This window comes from Impatiens glandulifera, chromosome 1 (assembly GCF_907164915.1).
Source record: "Impatiens glandulifera chromosome 1, dImpGla2.1, whole genome shotgun sequence".
Classification (NCBI taxonomy): Eukaryota; Viridiplantae; Streptophyta; class Magnoliopsida; order Ericales; family Balsaminaceae; genus Impatiens; species Impatiens glandulifera.
Window position 1 is genome coordinate 75867077 of NC_061862.1, and position 24256 is coordinate 75891332.

Genomic DNA, 24256 nt, shown 5'->3' on the forward strand with positions numbered 1-24256 from the left:
TGACCTTTTAGTAGAAGAGGTTAACTCATATATTTTGCTAGTTAGTAATTTTCTTGAGCCGTGTAAAAAATAGATTAGGGCTAAACAACGTAGCAGGGCTACTTAGTTGAAAGCTGAGGATAAAAACAAAAAATTCTTTCACGAGGTCTCTAAGGCGCGGACTAGGAACAATGAGATTAACTCAATTACGGTACATGGTGTTGTCCATGATTGTGAGCCTACAATATCAAATAGTATTGTGAAATTCTATAAAGATTTATTAAATGAATAACATATACTCAGACTGAAGTTGGATTGTGTGAATTTTGCTACTATTAGTGTGGATAAAAATAGCGCAGTACAATCTCGTTTCACAGAAAAAAAAGAAGTGAAAGCATCAATTATGGGTGTGGGAGCGATAAGGCTCCGGGTAGTGATGAATTTACTTTAGCATTCTTCAAAAAAGTGTGGCCCTTCTTCAAAATGATATCATGGAAGTGATCGGGCATTTTTATCAATTCTCATCATTTGATAAGAGTTGGAACTCTTTGCTAATCTGCCTAATTCGAAAAGCTTCTAAGACTATTGATGTGAAATTTTTTTAAACCTTTTAGTCTTGTTTCATCATTCTACAAGATTGTGTCTAAATATTTGGTGAACAGGATACGCGAAGTTCTTGAGTCAGTGATCTTAGTAAATTAAATGGATTTTTATTAAAGGTCTCCATATTTTTTATGCGTCTCTTATTACAAATGAATGCATTGATTCGATAAATTTCAGAGGAGATAAGTGTGCCTTCGTAAAGTTGAATATTGAAAATAACTATGACCATGTGAATTGAGAATTTTTATTCGATATAATGGGTAGAGTGGGTATGGGAGAGAAGTGGATTGATTGGATCAAATTCTGCATGTCAACAACCAAGTTCTCTATTATTGTGAATGGAAGATCTAAAAGTTTTTTTGAAACCTCGAGGGGAATCAAGCAAGGTGATCCTTTATCTCTTTTTTGTTCTTTATTGTCATGGAAGCTTTTTCAAGAATGATGGTTTTTGCCGAGTATGTTAGCCTAATTAGAGGGGTGAATTGTGGGGTATGGAGGTCTTCATTTGTTATTTTTCATTTTCTTTTCACGGACGATACCTTATGCATGATTCAAGTCACTCAAAGAAATATCAAGCATCTTCGCGGTATTCTATAGTTATTTGGAGCCTGTTTTGGATTACAGGTTAACCTCGATAAGTCTGAGATTTTTTTTCTAAAATATGTATCTAGTTGAAGGAAGATGACACTTGCGATCATCTTGGGCTTCGTTATGGGATAATTTTCGTCAACTTATCTTAAAATGCCTTTAGATTCTAAAGTCCGTTCCAAAGTTTATTGGGATCCGATCATGGTCAAAATAGAAAGAAAGTTATCGATCTGGAAGAGTAAAATGATTTCGAAAGGTGAACGTCTAATTCTCATAAAAAAATGCTTTAACATCTATGCTCAATTATATGTTGTCTATATTTTTTATACCTAAAAGTGTGATTGTGAAGATGAAAAAAATCATTTCTAAGCTTTTTTTAGGATCCTCTAAGTCACCATTTTGTCATTTGGTTAGTTGGGATAAAGTGAAGAAATATAAAGACTAGGAGGCTTGGGTATACGTGATTTGACTTTGTTTAACAAAGCTCTTTTATCAAAATAGTGTAACAGATATTCCTCATAACCTACCTCATTGTGGGCTACTATGATCAGATGTAAGTTTGGACATGATTGGTCTGGCTGGTTCACTAAATCTATTAATTGGGCATTGGGATGTAATATATGGAGTGTCATCTCGATAATGTGGAAGTCTTTTCGTGGACAGTGTAAATTTTTGGTTGGCAATGACTCTTCAATTAGTTTCTAGGATGATGTATGGTGTAGTATTATAAATCTTTCATCATCATTTCATGTTCTTTCCTCAATCACTATATGTAGAGATGCTACAGTCAATGATATGTTTGACGTGAGTTCTAATGGTTTTGCAATGAGAATTAGATATAGGAGAAGGAAGACTAAATACTGAAGAGTTAGATTTATACCATAGAGTGTTGAAACTGTGGGACACAAAGAGGTGAATCTGTCTTCGTGTAATATTTTATATTGACAGAATATTGATAATTTTAAGGTTAGTCATTGCTACTATTTAATTGCGGAGAATTCTCCTTACGATCTCATATAGGAGAAGCTGTGGGACTCTAAGTTCCCATTGAATATCCCATTTTTTGGATGGAGTGTAATACATGGAGGAATATTGACGGATGATAGATGAATGAAAAAAAGATCCATTATGGTGAGTCGTTGTAGAATGTGTCATAAAGAGGCAGAGTCAGCGCCTCACTTACTCTTTCACTATGATGGAGTGGCTGCGATTTGGAGTTATTATAATAGAACATGACAGGTATTCATTAGGTTATGCCGAAATCTATCGTTAGCTCTTGGGAAGTATGATAGAGATGGTGAGCTCAGTTGGTCTAAGTCAATGAGCCATTATCCTACTTATCTTCTAGTGGACCATTTGGCTTGAAAGGAATCGTAAAACGTTCAATAATCGTTGTTGACCAATGCATTTAATTCATAATTCTACTATTATGACAATTGGGGAAGTTTTATAGGGTAAACCGTTTGAGGGGGTCGGGGAATTCATTGATCTTCTCAAAGACCTTCGTGCTCGTTAAATTTTTTCTTTTTGTTTGTTTCTTTTCTAGTCATTGGTGAACAATTTTATGTTGTGTATTTTTATTTCAATTTTTGTAATTATTATGTCGTTCAGCTCAAACGACTATCATTTATATTATTTTTCATTGATCATTAAAAAAACACCACTTTAAATCAACAAAATTAGCTGAGAAAGAGAATAAACGAAATAAGAAAGACTTTGCTCACTGAATGTTTTGAAGTTAAGAAAATAGTAGTTATTTTGGTGAGAAGTTGTAAGTGTAAATTATATAATAATTATAAAAAAAGAAAATAATGATATTTTATATATTTAATCATGATTTAATTTTATAAGAGGATACATAAATTAACCTTAAAAAAATAGCTAAAGACCAATATCAATGATGCTATAACCATCTATAAGAGAAGATGGAAGTTAATAGTTACCCTTAAACATAATACCCACACACTAATATACTCTACTCTAATATACCCGTTGAGAACAAAATCGGAGATGTGGAACAAAAATAAAATTCCGTCTTACGAAAACTTACATCAAATTATCGAATCTAAGTTATTTTACTTTGTACATTATTATTAATCTATGTTAAAGAAGACACGTTACTTTTAGTAATTGACTAAAATCATGTGCTCCTATTTTTACTCCTATTATTATTCCATCTTTTTTTATTTATTCATTTATTATTAAAATTTAGTTTTTTTAGTTTAGTTATAAATAAGACAATATTGTAATTAATTCAATTTATTAATATAACATCAATTCAAGAATAATATTAAAAAATAACTCTCTTTTTGACTTTCTTTATTTACAAGTCTTATCATTCTTTATCTTGGTATAGAGTTAAAGGATAATTCTTACATCAACATCAAAGATCAATGAGGGATAAAAATCATAGTATGCTTCCATCAATTAATTTGAAACTAGATCAACACAACTATGTTATGTAGAAATCTCAATTATTCCTCTCATTAAAGGATGGTCTCATAAAACATATTAATGTAGAAGAAAAACCTCCACCAATTGCAATTAGTTACATTGACAAAGATGGGATAACAAAAACAATCAAGAATCCAAAATTTAAAGAACGAGATATTCAAGATTCAAAAGTTTTAGGTTGGTTAATCTCGAGTTTTACCGATTTTATTTTCACATAAATCATTGCATATGCTAATGATATGACAAGAAAACTTTGGGAAACCCTAGAAGAAATTTTCTCAATTTAAACTATGACTCAATTAATACAATTGAGACTTTAAATCCAAACTTTTAGAAAATGTAAATCAAGTGTTCAAGATTAACTTCAGAAGATGAAATCGACAGCTTATGCCTTGGCTACGTCCAACCATAAGGTTACGGATCTTGATCTTGTTCTTGGTGGCTTAAGATCGTAATTTGAATCAATCGTTGTTGCAGTCTCCGCAAGACAAGAACCCATAAGCGTCAACAAACTTATGGGACTTCTTCTTATGCACAAACATTGCCTTCTTTCTTCACACCCAACATGAGAATTTACCAATCACGTTGCATATGGAAAAAATCAACAAGGAAATCAAAATAATTACCGAAATATAGGTCGTAGCACTTCAGGTACATATTCACCACACTTTTTAGGACAAATGAAAAAATCTAGTGGTTGGAATGGATTAAAAGGTGGGTCTTCTAACGGTAGTAAACATTCTTCTAACAATATTGCTCCAAATATAAATTGTAATAGTAGAAATCATTCTCAATGTACCACTTGCAATAGATTAAGACATACAATCGCAAATTATTGAGCATATATTATCTGTCAGGTTTGTAATATAAAAATGGGCATGAAACGTGGATTGTTATCAACGTTATGATAAGAAACAATCTTCTCTAATAGTTATAATGACTTCTCCTCATACTAAATTTGATTTTTAACAATAGTATCCCAACTCTAATGCATCTGATCACATTACATCAGATTTAGGCAAACTTCAAACTCACACTCCTTACACATGTGACAATGATATTAAAGTGGATAATGACATGGGTATCTCTACAGTTAATATTGAAAACTCAACTATTTCGAGAAATCAAAGACCATTACATCTTCAAAATATTTTTTATGTACCAGATATTTCAAAAAAAATATTAAGTGTAACTCGTTTTCCAACCGACAACAATGCTTTTTTTGAATTTCACCCTACCTTTTGTATTCTGAAGGATCGGATTTCAAAGGTTGAACTTATAAGAGGATCACTTAAAGGAGGTATATATTATCTTAATGATTTGCCTAACAATGTAAGACATCACGAGGTTTTATTACAACACGCTCTAATGTTGAAACATGGCATCATCGTTAGGGTCATCCCACTTCAGCAACAACATCTTTTATCATATCTCATTTTAAACTACCGATATTATGTAAGAACAAATTCTTATTTTGTGAATCGTGTAACATGGAAAAGTTCACAAACTTTTATTTCCAGTTTCTTATTCACAAACTCATGCTTCTCTTGATTTGGTACATTCTGATGTTTGGAGACCGTCTTAGTTGCTTCTTTAGATGGTTATCGATACTTTATTTTATTTGTGGATTATTATTATCGATTTATGTGGTTATATAAATTTACACAAAAATTAGACATCTTGATTATTTTTATAAAATTTAAGAATTTAGTTGAAAATTAAAATTAGACATCTTGAGTTTGTGAATTATTTTAAATGAATGTTTTGCCCCCTCCCTTTGAGAGGAAACATGAAGAGCAGGTATAACCGTCAATTTGGGTTAGGCTCATTGGGTTGGCTCGCCCCGCCAAACAATTTAGACGGGTTGGGTTAAAATATTAGCAACCCATTTGGATGTGAGCCTACACGGGCCATCTCGCTCGGGTCGCGGGCCTAGGCTGGTCAGGCTTAGGTTGGTCCGCGGGTTGATAAAAAAAATCTAATCTGATTTATAGCCTTATAGGCATATGCCGCATAACCCTAGTTTTTTTCTCTCCCAAGCAGCACTGCAACAGCCAATATTCAATACTACGCTCATCGGCCGCCGACTACTTATTTGTTTCGTCTTTATTCTCTTCGTTCTCGCCTTCAAGAGTTTGTGAATTCAAACTTAATTTCAGACTGCAGCAGTCCATACTCAATACTTCGCTCATTGGCCGTCAAGTAATTATTTGTTCCGTCAGGGATTAAATCAAGAAGGTAACGTAATAGTTACATCAATATTGTCCAAACAAGGATCAAATGTTCTAGAGGATGTTGATGCGGACATTGAAGAAAAAGGCGATGAAGTAGAAGGATTTAACATGAATTATATCTCGATTGATGATATTTAAAGAATGTTGACTTTACTGAAATTTTTATTTTATGAATTTTTCAAATTTTAGTTATTTGTTGAATTATTTGGTCAATTAACGTGTAACGATAGATAAGACTTTTATTTGGTATGTATTATGACTATTTGATCATATTCTTGAACTCTCATTTTCTGGAACTATTAATAATTTATATTATCTTATATTATTTATAATTCGTTATAACTTTTATCATTACCAAACAAACAAACGAGAAAATACCATATCTAACCATTAACTTGGATAAATATGTAAAATTTATTAAGTTAATGAATTAAAAGCAATTTTTTTTTTGTACACGAGTACATGACTTACAATAAATTAACAGGCCTAAGCCAATCCATACACAATTGATAATGATGACTAAGATTTGTTTGATAATAAATTTAGTTTCAACCATGTCCAGAAGGATCCAACCAGTTAGTTCTTAATGAAAAAAAAAATCAAATAAACGAAAAACCAACTTATGTTTCAACTTAATTTCGTATTTAGTAACGAAAAAATATAAGTTGAATCCTAACAAAGAATCAAACTTGCCCTAAATCAAATAAACTAAAAAAAACACAAAAATTGAAAAGAAAAGAGCTGAATTCATATCTTTAAATGACGGCAACTTCTCCCACTCCGTTTCATTGGTAACAGTAACCCACTACACTCTCTCTCTCATCCCCTCCCTCGTTTCTTGCAGGCGCGCCGTTCTTCTCTTTCTTTCTTTCTCTCTCTCTCTCTCAATTCATGAGATGACAATTCAGTACTACTTCCCAAAATCATAGTCATATTCTTTCTTTCTTACCCTCTCTCTCTCTCTCTCTCTCATCCTCATCCATAATTCCACCCAATTACTACTTACCACCAGCACCATGGTCTCTATCTTTCTTCATATCTCTGTTTATTATCAATTCAACTTGTTTCATTTCAAAATCTAACTAACTAACTAATGGGTTCTCCTTTCTCAGATGCATTTCTCCGGTCATCTTCCTCACTGGCTTCACTCCTTATTAACAGAGAAATTCTTCAACGCCTGTTTAATTCACGAAGAACACAAGAAAAACGAAAAAAACATCTTTTGCTTGGACTGCTCTGAAGGAATTTGCCCTCACTGTTTATCTCTCCATCGCTCTCACAGTCTCTTACAGGTAGGTTCTCATTCTCTATATCTCTCTCCATATAACATTTACACAATTCTTCATGGTTTCTTTTTTTCAGATTAGAAGATATGTTTATCATGACGTTCTCCGTCTAGGAGATGCCGAGAAATTAATGGACTGTGCTTTTGTTCAGGTTTGTTCTAATCATAATCTTCTTCATTATTCCTTTCATGGGTTTTAATCAAGATTTGGGTTTTTTTTTGTTTTGTTTTCAGTCATACACTACAAACAGTGCAAAAGTAGTGTTTTTAAAAGAACGGCCGCAAACACGACCATGCCGTGGCTCCGGCAATATCTGTATCACCTGCGACAGAGCATTACAGGACCCATACTTTTTCTGTTCTCTCTCATGCAAGGTTTTTTAATTAAAAATAATTAAACAAAAAAATTCTTGATTTTGCTTATAATGGGTTTTATTTTATTGTATTATAGCTTAATCATATAATGAAAACGGATGGAAATTTGTCAAAGTACATCGTGGAATCGAATTGCATAAATCTGCCTGACCCAGGAATTGATGAAGGACAGTTATCAACGGAGACAGTGATTGATCTCGTCGGCGGTGGGATGAACATGACTTCATCTGGGTCCTCCGGCGGCGAGTTGACGGCGTCGGCGCCGGCGGAAGTAGTGGTGAGGAAGAAGAGAAGTAATGGGTTTAGGGCGGCGTGTAGAGAAATAACGACATGTTCGGCGGTGACGGAAAATTCGGTGGTGGAAATGATAAACAATCGCCGGAAAGGCACGCCACATAGGTCACCACTTTATTGAAATGTGTACGGAGATGATGAGGAGGAGAGAGAAAGGGAGGGTAATTTGGTAATTTAGTAATTGTGTGGAAAAAACAAAAATAGAGGATCTAAATCTAATTAACATCCCAAATTTTGTAAAAAAACATTTTCTCATTCTCTATCCTCTATGTTTGTTTCTTAATTTCCAACTTCATTATATAACATTTATAATGAGATCTTTTTATTATTAATTTTGCTCCATTTTGGTGCAGTGTGAAAAATATTTGGCATTAATGTGGACAATAAATGTTAAAAAAAAAACAAGACTTATGTTTTAGTTTACACAAATGTAAAAGTTTGCCCGTAAATTTGTTTTTAATTTATAGTTTAGAGGATTTTATATAAATTAAATTTAAGGTCAATGATTATATTAAATTTAAAACTGTAAAAGTATTAGTTACTTCAAAGATTATTTTATAGATATACAAATTTAATTTTATATTTTTGTTTGATAAAAGTGTTATTTATAATTGTTATTACATTTATACTTTTGTGTTTAATTTTGATTAATTAGTTGTTTTAAAATTAGTATAAAATATGTTGAATATAAATTATTGGATATATAGAATTTGATATCATCTAACACAATGTTTGAGACATCAAATTGGCCGAATATTTGGTTGAATATAATTAACATAGTGTGTCGGATTTAAATTTATTCAAAGAAATGATTCAACCATATTAAAATCTAGCTATTTATAATCACCCATAATTAAAAATAGTTATTTATTACAAATTTATAATTAAAAAAATAATTAATATTAATATCATTCAGATGTCTTGTCATATAAATATTGGATTTTAAGAATTTAACATAATCATTCATTTAGTCAACATTAATGATATTTATTTTTGTACTTTTCAATTATCATCACTACTTAAACTATGTTAAATATTTTATTACAGTAGCAAGGTATAATAAATTTATATATTCATTTTTATGCTAATAATATTTTTTTTAATCTTTCTCTCATTCGAGTGATGGATTATTACGAAATTGCCACTAGGAAATGGCAGATAGAGATACCTTATTCAGATGTTGTAACATAACCTATAGTAGTAAATGCCAATGATATTTGATGGGGAGGGACCATTCTTTATTCCCTTCCCAGATATATATTATTATTTTTTCATTTAACAAAAAAAAAATGTATATATATAGTTGTAATTAAAGTTAAAAAGAAAACAAAAATTAAATTTAAGTAGAAGGCAAATAAATATAAAACCCATTTAGAAGTTTGTTGAACTAACTAAAATTACATTTATTTATTTTCTGGGTACTTATTTAAACATGGGTTGTCATGACCCATTTTTAATAATTGAGAAAGTTATCATTGAGATATTTAATTTTTAGATAAAAAATTTTGTGAACTTGAATTACAAAATTAGAATTGAATATACAAATTTTCATGAAAAAAAACATTCAAAATATAATTAAACAAATTGGGTGTTTTAAATGAGAATTAGATCTAGGTTTGTGGGGATCTTATAATGACATTTATTTTTTATGGTTGAAGATGAAAATGATATATGAGAAAAAGAGAGAGAGAAAGAGAGTCAAAAAAATCAAAATAAATATGGCAAATGCAGATTCATTGATGAGAGATTCCTTGATAGAAAATGCCCCCACATGTCTCCTCTTTAGGGCAAATGCGTTGGGTTTGACCCCTGGTTGGGGCACCCATTACTACTTTGTTCCCATTCCATCAATATACCCCTTCAAATATTCTTCTTTTTCAAATTTTCTCATGAGTTTTTTAGGTTTAAACTACAAGCCACACATAACCATTTCTTCTATATAACCTAGCTAGATTTATGATTCCTCGACTAATTCTTGAATGATTTATCATGACCAAATATTTTAAAACTTCTATTAAACTCATAAGTTTTTTAGATTTAAACCATATTTTCTATATCGACTAGGGTTATGATTCCTTTTTATCACAATAACCTATCAATCTGACGATTTCAGTAAGAATGTAATAGAAAAATATAGTAAATTAAACGTTTTAGTCCAAAATTTTATGTAAGGTTATGAGAGGAAATAGCAATTAATGTTATTTTAAAGAATAATTACTTAATACAAATATGCTACCAATAAAGGGTATTTTATTCATCTTAATTATTGTTTCAGGTTTCAGAAATGTTTGATAACATTCAACTTATTCAAATATATCGTCAACAAAAAAGTGGATATTCCCAGCTTCCATGAGATCCCGGGTTCGAGTCTGTCAGGGCGACAAATTTTGCTTCTGGTTAAATTGTTAAGTGTATTTGCGGGATATGTGTTTAACCCGTGAAAATTAGTCACACACTTCAGAGGAGAAACGAAACTCAGCGTTTTAAAAAATCATTCAACTTATTCAAATCTAATATAAAATGTATTTCATAGACTTAATTAACCACTACAACTTATCTTTCTTTATTTGTTTAAGATTATATAGTGTATTCACTACAGATTAGCTAGTAGTAGAACAATAAATCTATAATATATATGTTTGAAAAAAAGATGAAGAGAAAATAAAGGCAAGGGGGATATATTCACTAAAAATTATTTGGTGAAATAAAGACAAGTGTTTGATGTTGATATGGGCTTTGTGAATCTTCAGGTACAAAATTTGTTTGTTTGTTCAATATTTTGACCTTTCGATTAGCTAGCTAGCTAGTTATGTTCTTCAATCTTCTTTCCCCGGCCCTCACCTCTTTTGTCTGATCTTCTAATATGTATGTGTATGTGAGAGAGAAAGAAATAGGAGTGCATGCAGCAAGCACCACCCATATTCTGGTGGTGCTGTTAATTTCAGGACAGTCCTCTCTCTATCTTTTAACCCTAAGTGGCTCATGAATTGCATGTTTGTCTTATTGGAGGACTTGACTTCTACCAAAGGACACCATACCCTCCATTATTATCCTTTCCTCTCCTTAGTTACATTCATATGTCATGTATAAACTATCATAGTCAAGTGAAAATTCATTTAGGGTTTTGATGTGTTAGCACTTAACTAAATGGAAGATGGTTTCGCTAGACAAATCAGATATAATAAAATGTTGTTATCTCTTAAATCTTGTCGCATTCTAAGTTTTAATTGAGTTAGAATTGAAAGTTGATTTATACTATCGTGATAATTAGCTTAGTTCGATGAATGAGATTTTTTTAGTGTTAGTCTTTGCTATTGTTCCATTGGATTAACAAGTCAACAAGTATTCCTAGTTCGAGTGTGATAGTTAAGAAAGTTCGGTCCAAAATCCATTTTATCGACAGCTGATTTGACATACGATAAATGTAGGAGGAAAGAGTTAGCATTTTGATAAACCAATGTTGTATATATATATATATGTTGCGGAAGAACATACACAATCTCACCTTCTTTTATTATTGAAGAAGCAATAATTTATCATTTCTTCTTATTTTTCTATGGATTATGGGTTGAAAATTTTCAAAACTTTACACATTACTAGTTGTCATTCATGTATTATTATTATTATTATTATTATTATTATTATATCGTCATCCTTATATTTTTTGTTTTTTTGTGATGAATTTAAGGTTTAAAATTTAAGATGCGGTTATTCAGAACTTAAATGATATGTTTTATGCATAGATTTTAAAAACAATAAAAATAAATATATAAATCTAGACACCTTGGTTACATCAAATGAAAAAAAAAATAGAAAAATTCTTGAGCCCAACCCAGCCAAGATCCTATTTCTTTTTTTTTTTGTTTGGGCAAACTTGCTAAGCATAACTAAATGGGCTTAATTACTCAAGCCCGTAATTTTCATGATTGAATAAATGTGTTTTGTTTCTTTACTTTATTTATATTTAAGATACTTTTATTAAAAATTCATTAGACATTTGATTTATTATCATTTTTTCACTTGTATTAAAATAATATTTTTATTAAGAAAAATAAAATATAAACCTGCATTGTCAAATAAAATTTACATTGTAGTAAATTTTCTCTATCATAACAATTAGCAACTTAAAAGAGAAATGGATTATAAATCTCAAAATGGAATATGAAGAGATCTAAAATTAACAACAAAATGTCAAGAACTAATTTTCCCCTTTCATTCCATTTTCAAAAGATTGAAAATTTTGTCAATTTTCAAAGATTTGTTAATGTGTTTTTTCCCAAAGATTTCCTTTGTTGTTTATATAATTATATAGTATTTGTCTTTAATCTATTTTTAGAATATTCATTGCAAACATGTTATAGTCCCAAGAGTTGAATCTACTTCATTTTCATGCAATCAACAATTTACTCTAACTGCTACAAATTTTATTTTAAAACGATTTTATTACAATGGTTAAAAGAATCCTTTATAAATAACGGTAAAGTAGGAAGGAATAAAGGAAAAGAAAAAGCTTTATTAAATAAAATACATAAATAGAAAGAATTTGATAAAAGAGTGATTAGATCTATATTTATAACCATGTGCCCTATTTGAAAATAGAATTAAAACTAAGTTTGAATAAAAAGTTATTATTAAATATATTTTATAATATTATTCCATTTAAATATTTAATATATATATATATATATATATATATATATATATATATATATATATATATATATATATATATATATATATATATATATATATATATATATATATATTCAAACCTAACCCAATATTCAATGTTTTTAAACGTGCTAGTAAAAAATTATTATTAATTTTTATTATTATACATTCTAAAGATAAATTGGAACAGAGTTTAGAAATTTTCACAACAAAATTATTAGATAGTTGAATTTGGAAAAATTATAACTTTTATTCTAATTTATTAAAAATGTAAAAAAAAATGCGGACATAAATTAACGATAAAAAATATAAAAACACGGTGTTTATATTATCACCAACACACTCAAAACACAACAATATTAATCATTTAAAACAACAATAAAAACTTCAACAAATAATGTTTATCAACGAATAAACATAACGTAAACGAAATAATAATTATATCTTTAGATATATATGGGCTTTTTTAATGTTACTTTTTTTTTTTAAAGACAAGGTATACCTTTGTGATTTATAATTAATAGATTTCTCATTATTTTCTTACTTATAACACTCATAACACTCGACTAAGAATAATTTCTCGAGAATAATTTTAACTGGCGCTCAAAATGTTTAGTAGTTTGTGTCTAGAGTGAATATGCATAATTATTCTAATTTTTTTTTATTATTTTATAAAATAATAATACAATTTGATATTATAAATTATTTATTTTATTTTATAAATTTTATAAAAATTATTTTATATTATTTAGTAACTAATTTGAATTAATTTAAAAAGTATTGAGGGTATAACAAATAATCCTCCTCCATAAGAGAAGCTTACCAATCTCAACCGCTTATATTAGCCTATGTTAATTTTAATCTCAACAAGGAAGGAAAACTCTTTCTTCATCATTCATCCATCAAAATCAAATCAAATCCAGAAATTCTCCATTTCTCTCATCGATCTCCCTGAGATTCAAGAGCCATGACCACCGCCGCCGCCGATCTTCTCCACCTCCCGCCGGAACTCAAATTCTCACGTAAGTCTCCTTCATTACAACAATCAATCTCCATCATTAGGGTTTCATACATCTTTTCAATTCATCCTCTTTTATACCCATATGCATTTAACCTAATTCCTGCATTCTTTTCTAAAAAGTGGAGCTCAATAAACAGACTTCTTGTTTAATGACCCTAACCAACAAAACCGATCAGCACGTAGCTTTCAAGGTAACTTTTTATTACCTTGTTTTTCTTTTGATTTTGAATTGAATTTGAATTTGAATCAAATCAAATTCATTGTCTAGGTTAAAACAACAAGTCCAAAGAATTACTGTGTTCGACCCAACAATGGCCTTGTTTTACCAGGCTCTTCATGCAGTGTAACTGGTAAAACAATACTAATCAGATAAGAGTCATTGCTGTCTTTGAAACTAAGAAGTCCACTTTTTTGTAGTTACAATGCAAGCACAAAAGGAATTACCTTCGGAGTATATGCAATGCAAAGACAAGTTTCTTGTTCAAAGTGTTCTTGTTCCGAACGAAGTTGCAGCTAAAACAGATGACACTGTCAATTTTGTGTGTTTTTAACTTCTACAAGAACAAACATGTCGAATTACCGTCAATTTTGTGGGTTTGAAAGTTTTATTTTTGCAGTTTGAAAAGGCAGATGGTAAGGTTTTCGGGGATTATAAATTGAGGGTTGTTTACTTGCCGCCTACTACTATTGAAGAAGGGTTGTCGCCAAAAGTGAATAGGAACAAAGCTTCATTTTCCGATACTGATGGAAATGCTTCGTCTTCTCAGGTTTATTATTGATCTTTATTAGGAATCATAGGTTGATATTTTTTATATAACTTACATGTTTGTGTTAATTTAAATAGGCATTTTCTTTGATGTCGAGACTGACTGACGAGAAAGCAGATGCTATTCTAGAAAATCAGAAGCTTCGACGGGAATTGGTATTTTTTCAATGTCTCTTATATCTTTCATGTCACTTAAGGCCTTGTTTATTTAGTGTTGTTTCCAAATAATATTGTTTGATGTAAGTTATCACAAATAGGATTACATATTTGGAAACATTTTTTGGAGTTAGAGTTGGATAGATTTCCTTCAAAATACTTTTTTTTGTCAAAATCTCCTCCAAATGTTGATTTAAATGATAAGTTTTGAAATATAACTTAATTAGACATATATTCATAAATTTGTCGATGTTTTCTTGTTCAAATCCAAATTCAGATCTGGCTCCAGAAAGTATTTTTAAATGGGGATAAAAAGTAACAATTTTATGGTATTTTGGTTGATCATTTGAATAATGTGATTGTGAGTAGATTGTTGATTGGATAGTGAATTATTAAATAATTCAAGGGCTTGTTTGATCTTGGATTTTCTAGGATTTGTATAGGTGTTTTTTTTGGAAAAATCATTGTTTGATATAAAAGTAAATTATTTGGGATTTTTGTAGAATGAATTACCAAGATGTCTTTTTATATTTAAAAATAATAAAACTAAAGTAAGAGTATTTTAATTAATAAATTTCATTGTTGGAATTATAGTGATATGATAAATTTAGGTTATTTCTAAAACCTAGAAAAATCCAAAAAAATAAACCAATATCAAATGGCCTCCAAATCAAGCAACGCCTATGTCAGACTCATGTAGAATAAAAATCCAAAAGTCTTAAGGTTAGATTTAACTAAGAACACACAGATTTATAAGGGGTTTGTGCTAGTCTTTTCCGAAGAATAAACCAAAGTCTCAGAAAAAAAAAAAGATCAAAGTTTCAGAGTTTTAGTTTAACCAAGGATAAAGGGTTTTTGATCATGTTTGTTTTTCTGTGATTGTTATGATTTGAACAGGATCTGATGAGAATCGAGATTGGCAAGAAGAATGGGGGCAGTGGCTTCTCGATGTTGCTCGTGGTTTTGTTCGGTCTGATAGGTGTTTTGGTTGGTTATATTTTAAACCGCCGATCATAGAAAAACTAGAATCCTTATCTAGTTATTGGCCTTTTTAAGGTTTAGTTTTTCATAGTATAGACATATATGACAAGTGATGATCAATATCATTGTAATCAAAAGACTTAAAAACTCAAGAAGCTTATTACCTAATCATTCATGTCTTATTTTAGTTGTTTTAAAGTTCTCATATCAAAATGGGTAATGATCAAATGACTTACAGATATTTATAACTTCCAAAAGATGAGCATAGGCCATTTTCATTGAGGCTTCATGAGAATGATCACGCGATTGTGCCCAATTCTGGTCTCACTTATACGACCAAGGTGGCGAAGAACCTGGATAGAATGAAACACCATGTATATGTATAATTTAAGTTATATTTTAAATAATTGTATAAGATACTTGATAGAAAATTGTGTTTTTCAAATAAATTAATGAGACCGAGTTCAAGAATAGTTTCTAAATAGGCAAAATGAAACTTTTTTGCTTAAAAGTAAATGGATATTTCAACTTACAGTTAGTATGGATTTCCCTGTGTTGTCAAGCTTGAGAGCAGGCCCTTTAATGTCACTTTCTAGGAAGAAATGTTTGCCCTTTACCAAATCAGTTTCTGCAATATTTCTTAGTTCCTACAATTTCAAAATCATACAAATGGAAATACATAGCAGGATTAGTCCAGTGGATAAAAATACATCCTTTAGTAAATTTGTGAAGGATTATGATTAACTCACCAGCGCTTTCTCAAGAACACTGTCTGAAATCTTTTCAGGAAGAAAGAAAGAAGTTCAAATCAGGATTATGAAAATGAGAAACTAATGAATAGATGAAAACTGAAGAATTGATCAGAGTTATTTGATTTACCTTCTTCCTTGGTGCTGTAACAAGCTGGGCATTAGCTTGAGCATATGCAGCCATATCACTGATTGCTGCATTCACCTTTTCCAAAGTCAGCCTTCCTCTCATATATCTGTAATTAATTACAAAACTCATCACAAATCAATCATCAAGAGTCTAATATTTTTAATTAGAATTTCATTAAAACCATAGCAAATCGCGAAATCAAATTGGTTAGGAACATTGGGAATGATTTGATGTGGGGTTATTTCAAAATATTAGACAAAAGATCTTGTTTAATGTAACAAGAGAATATTTATGTTGAATAACCAAAATATTCATAAAATTTCATCTTGTAAAATGTTTTTTTTAATCGAAAGTTTATTATGAATTTATCACACGTCCCCCATTTCATCTTAAAGCATTCTTAGTGTGAATCAAATCTGAGAAATTGGATAAGACTTTTTTCAATTGAACTACCCTAGTGGATAATCTTTTAAAAATGTTATAGAAATCAAAGTAAAGATATTTTATTGTTGGTATTAGTTGATAATATGATATTGGTTTATTTGGATCTTGTTTCATCTAGGGTTATTTGAAAACGATCTGATTTGTATCTTGTATTATAAATGGAAACACTTACGATGATAGTGAGTCAAGCTCTTCGGAAGTGACATACCACATAGGAGGGGAGGAACGGCTCTTTTTCTCCTGAAAATCAAATGATATCAAAACAAACTTTCCTTCTTCTTTATTTACATTAAATTTCTTACTTCTAGACTAAATAAAGAATGAATTGAAATAAAAGCTCCTTATTTAAAGTGGAGGAAGGCTAACTTTTTGTTTAATCACAGGTTCATCTTGAAGATTAAGAGCACGAAAAGCAGTTTCCTGATCGTTAACCTCTGGCTGTAAACTATGAATAACAAGATTCCAATTAACTAAAATGAAGCATTTCAAGTGGTAAGAAGACAAAAAATGAGTAAATTTGACATACAATTTACTAGGTTCATGGCTTATATAAGTAGCTCTCTCTGGCAAGTATGAAGAAGGAACATAAACAGACATACTCTGCAGTTTCCTTTGCTGTTGCAATGATGCCTCAATGAGTTTCTGCATTTCAATAGATCAAAATGAAATTTAATTTCTGTAATTTGGCACTCTGAAATGAGAAAATGCTTAATTATCATCACTTTGGCTTTAGGAATGGCTTGCATCTCGTCACGTAAACGGTTTTTGATCTGTTGGACCTGAAGCTCCATAGCCTTTACAGCAGCATCGATGGCGGACAGATCTGCGACAGTGCTAGCCGGATACACTGTATATAAAAGAATAGATCGATAGAATTCAAATATAAACGGGGAAAAGAATGAAGAAGGAGGTATAGGCACTTTACTGTTGCGAGCAATGACGAGTTCTTGCAATTCCGCTATTCGAGTGTTGAAAGATGAAATCAACGAATCTAAAGCTGCACCTGGATGATTCGCGTCCATCTTCTTCTTCTTATTCTCGATCGATCTCTTTGATTCTCTGAAACTGGTGCGGAAATTTGAATCTATGAACACGTTTGAGCGGGGAATGGTTGAATCAGGAAGCTTTGAAGAAAGGGAAAAAAAGGTTAAATAATTGATAGGATTATATGAGAGGATTCAAAAACTGGTTTTAACTTTTTATTTGCATAAATAAACTATCAAACTTTTTAGAAAACCTATTTTGTACAATTTGTACATTATTCATGTTTTATTTTAACTATTGTTTGAATCAATTTTGAAAGAGTTTTGGAAAATTGATTTAATTTGTCTAAATTTTTATACATCTCAATTTGAATTTTAAAATATTTAATTAGTTGGATATACAATTTTAATATAAAAATAATAAGAATTTTAACTCAAAATATATTAATTAATGTTACGACAAAGAAATTTAATAAATATATTTTGATTTTTAGGTTTTTAGTTAAAAAAATAAATGTCTGATTTTATGTTTTTAATTAATAAAATAAATGTTTGATTCTACGTTTTTAGTTAATAAAATAAATGTCGGAGAAATTATTATTATTGTTATTAGTTTTTAATGTAAAAAGCTAACATAACCTTCCTTCTAACTTAAACTCGTTTTTAGGTGAGAATTGTATTCGACATCTTTGATCTTTTAAAACCATTTTTTTTTCCTTAAAGTTACCTTATTAGTTGGTTATTTGATATTGTTATTATATTTGTATTTTTTACTTAATTTTATTTAATTAATTGTTTAGAAATTAAAATATGTTCAATATGAGTTTGATATAACTATCAAATCAAACCAATATTTAGATCAGATCCGCAAGTATAGAATTCGAATGTATAATCTTAATTTTGTATAACCGATGTAATATATAAACATGGAATTTAAATTTATTCAAAGAAAGAAAAAGAAAAAACTAACTCATCTGGCCCTTAAGTTGGTCTATAAAAAATGTTGTGAGAGTTCATGATTCATAATAGGCTCACCTTTACTTGAAAGCCCATGTATATTGGGCCCAAAAAAGAAGACATGTGCTTACTTAAAGGCCCGTTATGTGAAGTGATGGAGCTAAAAAAAAAAACTTATGGCTAATTAATTGTACTGTTTTGAAAACAAAAATATTGATAATAAATTATTTGAAAAACAAATCAGATACAAAAGTGATTTTAAGTTATACAGATAAATAAAATGACCTTTTCATCGTACAATATATTTTAATTTTTTATTCATATCTTATATCTTAACAAAAGTTTTGGTATAGAAAAATTCATACATTTACCCTATCTTGATTTGATATTCCCTAATTTCAGTACGGTATCAATATATATCCTTCAAACCGAAAAAACATACTCTTTCAATTTTATTTCACACATTTTTCTAATTAAAAGGGTGATAACCAAAATATTTCGTTCGTCAATATGGTTTGACTTTTATCACCCCACTTGATTTTGTGGAGCGTACTCAAATTACAAATTTTTAATAAATGGTTTTTCAACTCACTGGTACTTTCAAAAACGACGGCTGAAATCTCAACTTTACAATAATTGTATATCCCGATTGGTTGTATTCTTCCATCAACCAACTTTTATTGTCTTCTTTTACAATGTTCCCATAATATATTTCTATCTTGTTTAGGAGGTACACATAGTTTCTATTTTAAAGTTGTTCTTACTCTCATTCGAGTCGTACACTCTTACGTTTCAGATTTTATTGTGTTTTTATTTGAGATGAACTTGACAATATATTAGATTCATTGGGTCTATTCTTGTAACTTCTGGAAAATCCTTATCCCAAAAAAAGCTCGAAGTTTGAGAAATTTAAACATCAGTTTGCGTATCAAATTTTTTTATATAAAATATTATTTTAAAAGATTGAAGTAAATCCTGACCGTTTAAATTAATTATAGTAATAATTAATTTTTGATCAGTTTGAAAAATAATCTTCTAAATTTGAAATAATCAAATAAAAATTTGATTAAAGAAATCTCTTATTTAAATTAATTTAAAATAATTAATTTAAAAGATTATTTATTTGATAAAGAGTCGTTAATTAATTTTTAGTTTAAAATCAATGAAAATGAATACGTATTTTTTACTAGAGTTTCGTTTTGGTTCGTAGTTTGGTGATACTCGGGAAAGAGCTTTCGCGCTTCATCCTTCGTACCCATTTTTAAAAACGGTCTTTATTTTATAAAATCTTAGCTTTTAGAAAATTAGTTGTATAACGTTTTATTTTAACCAATTATTCTTTCGGCCCTAAACATGCACAGGTTTTTGTGTATTTAAAATTGTAAAACAATATTTAAATGTTGGTACCTATTGTGGATGATGATGACTAAGAAGGAATGTACCTGAAGAATAAATCTCAAATGAGCCCTTATAAAAAATAGTTTTTGTGGAAATATTCCAAAAATATTTTGAAATTATTTTCTATTTTTTTGGGATTTTTAGAAAATGATTTGAGGTCCCAAAATTATAAAAATAATTTTGAAAATTAAAAGTGCAACCAAACAGACCCAATCGGTTGTCCTAGGTGCGATTTTATCGGTCGGGGCTAAAACCCTCGGTCCTAAGGTCGGGATCCCCTCGGTTCTAGTTTAGGATTCTCGATCGGGGTGTTAAAGCCTCCCGATCCTAGGGCTAGAATCCTCGGTTGGGTGTGAAAACCTCTCAGTCCTATGGCTAGAATCCTCGGTCAGATGTCAAAATTCTCGGTTGGACCTCCTCGGTCCTAGGTTCGTAAATCCTCAGTCGGATGTCAAAAATTATGGGTTAAACCTCTTAGTCCTGGTCAAAAGTCTTCGGTCGAATGTCAAAAATTCTCGATTAGACCTCTTGGTCCTAGTTGAAAATTCTTGGGCAAACCTTTCGGTCCTAGTTTAGGATTCTCGGTCATAGTTGAACTTGTGCTAGGCTCCTCGGTCCTCAAAAACAACAAAATTATAGGTTTTATAGTTTTAATTAAGGCATGAATCCTCTGATCTAAGGGCATGACAAGTTTCACAAAGCTCCCAAGATCATTATGAACATCATCCCAAGGTGTCAGTCGACCGTGATGATGTTTCATTCAACCAAAAAAAGTTTAGGTAAAAAATGGGTTTTTCGTTTTAGAATTTAATGAAGGGTAAGGAGATTTTCAATAGCTTCCTTATGTTTCATATGATTAATTGAAACCAAAACATGAATACTAACTGTTTGTTTTGACCAATTCAAGAACTTGAAATTTTTATTTTTAATGAATTTTTTTATTTTGATCAAACATGATCGAAATGGATCGAACATGATCTAAATAGATTCCCAACATCATTATAAACATGTTGGGAAGCTTTCTGGGTTACTGTTCTTTGAACCAATTTTGAAATTTTCCAAATTCAAATTTGGAGTTTTATGTTTTAGATCGATTGATCGGGTTTGGCTTCAACATAAAGCTTGCAAATGATCCTTAGAACATTTTCCAATCAATAAATCCAACAACCAGACAGTATATGAAATTGTGAAAACTGAAATGTAAAAATTTCAATTTTAAACTAAAAGATTAAATTAAAGGATGATTGGAAGCTTACTAATAGTTGTAGAACACTCCTTAGCTCTTGTGAAAGCTTTGAGATGTCTGGATTCTAGCTTTAAGGCCTTACACAATTCTTTTGAAAAATCTAGAAGCTTGAAGCTTTAATGGCAGATTTCTGAAAATTTTCGATTGGAGGTTTGAGAGTTGATCTCTTGCCTTCAGATTGATCAAGATAAGATATTTATAGCCTCCAAAGGTCGGTTTGAGAAGCAAGTGGGCTTCATTGAGTCAAACGATCACAATGGTGTTTTGGTTGTTATTCGGCCAATCGCAGATGTAAGCCATGACTACGATCGTAGGCTTAGGGGAAATGATAACCTTTTGAACGAGGTCAAAAAATGGAGAAATGGTAGAGTTCCATATTTGAAATATCAAAGATGGTGGTTGTTTTTATCTGTCCGGCGTCGCGAGAAAGACGAAGACGTAGGGTAAAACGACATTGTTTCTAAATTCCTTGTTTGAGCATCGAAGGAGAGCCAAAATGACATCGTTTTTGGATGCACGCGCGGTTGTTGAGTGTTCTGTTTGCATTTCGTCAGCGTGAGGGCGTTCCGTCCACATTGGAGTAGTCGTATGGTGATTCGTTGCTTCGCGCACGCGTGTTTTCTCTGTTATAATGGGAGACGCAACTAGATCTTGAGTGTTGGATGATTTTTAGCACCTATCCGATGGTTATGACTCTTGCTGCATTGATCCTTCCGGGTTTCGGCTGCAATTGATCACATATTTCTTTTTTTATTTAACCTTAAGAGTTTATTTGAAATTGATTTTTCTTTCACCCTTTTGGCTTTATTTTTAAATCTTTAAAAATCTTTAAAATAAATACAAAATATATTTTGCCAATTTTTTTTTTGTATATTTTTGGGTTAAATAAATAATTTTTTGGGATAAAATAGATACAACATTTATCCTAAATTATTTATTTTAATGCCTTCTGATTTTTCTAGAATTATTTTGAGATAAAATGAGTACAAAATTTATCCCAAATTATTTTATTTATTTTCTTTGGCCATTATTTTCAATTAGTTAGGGTTTATTTATGACAATAATTAATCTAATTAAATGTTTAATTAAGTTTTGGCCTTTGGTTTTAATTATTTTGATTAATTTATTCAAAATTATCAAAATAATTATTTATAAATTGTGTATGTAGATTTTTAGTGCTTATAGAGTGCCCTCTCGAATCAAGTTTGATTACAACAAACTGACTTTGAAAACGCATATTCGAGTGTGACATCTAACACTAAGTTTTTCTTATCCAGTTTATATTATTGAGGGTGATGGAAAGATAGAACTTTTAGCAAGCTAATGTTTGAGTGACCTAGTGTTGATGTATATAGAATTTGTTGAGGTACTTACAAGAATTGATTAAGGACCTTTCCTCGGTGACTATCCTAACAAGGATAGTTTCTTGAATCCTATTTCACTTATCTCAACAAAGTATTCATAAAATCTATAGGATAATGATATAGAGATAGGTATTTTATCGAAAAATCAACTTCTATCAAGCATGAATTTCAACAGATTATTCATGATAGTCATGTATAGATGACTTAAGGTTAATGTTGTTTAATGAGACATAAAAAAAGGACATGAAAGTTTTAGCAAACTTTTAACGCGGGTTACTATCAAGTAACATTTAGAATGATCATACGTATGTGATCGTGGAACTATCAACATATATGTTTATGTGAAGGCTTTTGAGATTTCTCATAAAGGTTACTAATCAAGTAACATGTAGAGTGATCATGTAAAAATGGTCAACATACTATCAACATATAGGTTTTTCGTGAGAGTTAACAAACTTGCCACGAAGTTACCAACAAGTAAAGTATAGGGCGATCATATATAAATGATTGTGGTATTATCAACAGATAAATTTTTGTGTTTGTGAATTTTGAGAAAAGCACCTATTGATAAATAAGATTTTGATTACCTATCGAAATATAGGGTTTGGATACCTATCAATAGATAAGGTTTTGGTACCTATTGAGAGATTGAATTTTGGTACCTATCGAGGGATAGGGATTGGATACCTATCGAGAGATAAGGTTTTTGATACCTAACGAGAGATGGGGTTTGGATACCTATTGAGAGATAGGGTTTTGGTACCTATCGAGGAATAGATTTTGGATACCTATCGAGAGATAAGGTTTTGGATAAATCAAATACGAATGATCTCGACACTTGTCAACGGACAAGATTTGATACATATTGGTAGATAGGGTTTGGATGAATCATATATGAATGATGGCGGTATTTGTCGACAAATAATGTTTGATACCTATCACTATATAGGGTTTGAATGGATCATGTACGAATGATCTCGATACTTGTTGACAAACAATGTTTTGGACATATTAATAAATAGGGTTTTAGACAGAATCATATAAAAACGATGTCTCGCACCTATCAACGGATAGGGTTTTGGTGGATCATGAACGAATAACATCGGTACTTGTCAACAAACAAGGTTTTGATATGTATCATCAAATAGGGTTTTAGGTGGAATCGTGTAAAAACGACGTCTCATACCTATCGATAAATAGGGTTTTGGTGGATCATGTACGAATGATCTTAGTACTTATCAACAAACAAGGTTTTGAAACTTATAAACAAATAGGGTTTTAGACGGAATCGTATAAAAATGATGTCTCGTATCTATCGACATATAGGGTTTTAGAGCATCATGTACGAATGGTCTATGGTACTTATCAATAGATAATGTTGGGTACCTATCAAAAAATAGGGTTTTAGACAGAATCATGTAAAAACGACGTCTCGTACATATCAACATATAAGTTTTTAGTGAATCATGTACAAATGATCTCGGTACTTGTCGACATACAAAGTTTTGGACATATTAACAAATAGGGTTTTAGACGGAATCATATAAAAACAATGTCTCGCACCTATCGTCAGATAGT

At 30.5% G+C, this 24256-nt stretch overlaps 3 protein-coding genes across 3 annotated transcripts; 2 read left to right on the forward strand and 1 right to left on the reverse strand.

Moving 5' to 3' along the window:
- The first annotated feature begins 6836 nt into the window (after positions 1–6836).
- LOC124922536 (protein RGF1 INDUCIBLE TRANSCRIPTION FACTOR 1-like) lies at positions 6837–8008 on the forward strand. The gene is made up of 5 exons (XM_047463268.1): positions 6837–6877; positions 6971–7150; positions 7221–7295; positions 7378–7518; positions 7595–8008. Exons 1-5 carry the CDS (start codon positions 6875–6877, stop codon positions 7931–7933), a joined length of 738 nt encoding a protein of 245 aa, XP_047319224.1. The 5' UTR covers positions 6837–6874; the 3' UTR covers positions 7934–8008.
- A 5336-nt stretch (positions 8009–13344) lies between these two features.
- On the forward strand, positions 13345–15612 carry LOC124921623 (vesicle-associated protein 1-3-like). The gene is made up of 7 exons (XM_047462295.1): positions 13345–13505; positions 13625–13695; positions 13773–13854; positions 13922–14043; positions 14122–14271; positions 14349–14426; positions 15324–15612. Exons 1-7 carry the CDS (start codon positions 13451–13453, stop codon positions 15441–15443), a joined length of 678 nt encoding a protein of 225 aa, XP_047318251.1. The 5' UTR covers positions 13345–13450; the 3' UTR covers positions 15444–15612.
- Positions 15512–17810, reverse strand: LOC124921624 (spindle and kinetochore-associated protein 1 homolog). Its single transcript, XM_047462296.1, has 8 exons — positions 17656–17810; positions 17453–17577; positions 17257–17372; positions 16903–17034; positions 16287–16392; positions 16157–16186; positions 15941–16054; positions 15512–15760 (listed from the first exon to the last, which is right to left on the reverse strand). Exons 1-8 carry the CDS (start codon positions 17750–17752, stop codon positions 15683–15685), a joined length of 798 nt encoding a protein of 265 aa, XP_047318252.1. The 5' UTR covers positions 17753–17810; the 3' UTR covers positions 15512–15682.
- Between the last annotated feature and the right edge of the window lie 6446 nt (positions 17811–24256).

Excerpts from the sequence above, each read along its gene's own strand:
- LOC124921623 (XM_047462295.1), top strand. The coding sequence starts at position 13,451 with ATGACCACCGCCGCCGCCGATCTTCTCCACCTCCCGCCGGAACTCAAA. Across the intron at positions 13,506-13,624 it reads GCCGGAACTCAAATTCTCAC|TGGAGCTCAATAAACAGACT; the intron begins GTAAGTCTCCTT and ends TTTTCTAAAAAG. Across the intron at positions 14,044-14,121 it reads CAGATGACACTGTCAATTTT|TTTGAAAAGGCAGATGGTAA; the intron begins GTGTGTTTTTAA and ends TTATTTTTGCAG.
- LOC124921624 (XM_047462296.1), bottom strand. The coding sequence starts at position 17,752 with ATGGACGCGAATCATCCAGGTGCAGCTTTAGATTCGTTGATTTCATCT. Across the intron at positions 17,578-17,655 it reads ACTCGTCATTGCTCGCAACA|TGTATCCGGCTAGCACTGTC; the intron begins GTAAAGTGCCTA and ends TTTTATATACAG. Across the intron at positions 17,373-17,452 it reads AAGCCATTCCTAAAGCCAAA|AAACTCATTGAGGCATCATT; the intron begins GTGATGATAATT and ends ATTGAAATGCAG.
- LOC124922536 (XM_047463268.1), top strand. Across the intron at positions 7,296-7,377 it reads TGGACTGTGCTTTTGTTCAG|TCATACACTACAAACAGTGC; the intron begins GTTTGTTCTAAT and ends TTTTGTTTTCAG. Across the intron at positions 7,519-7,594 it reads TCTGTTCTCTCTCATGCAAG|CTTAATCATATAATGAAAAC; the intron begins GTTTTTTAATTA and ends ATTGTATTATAG.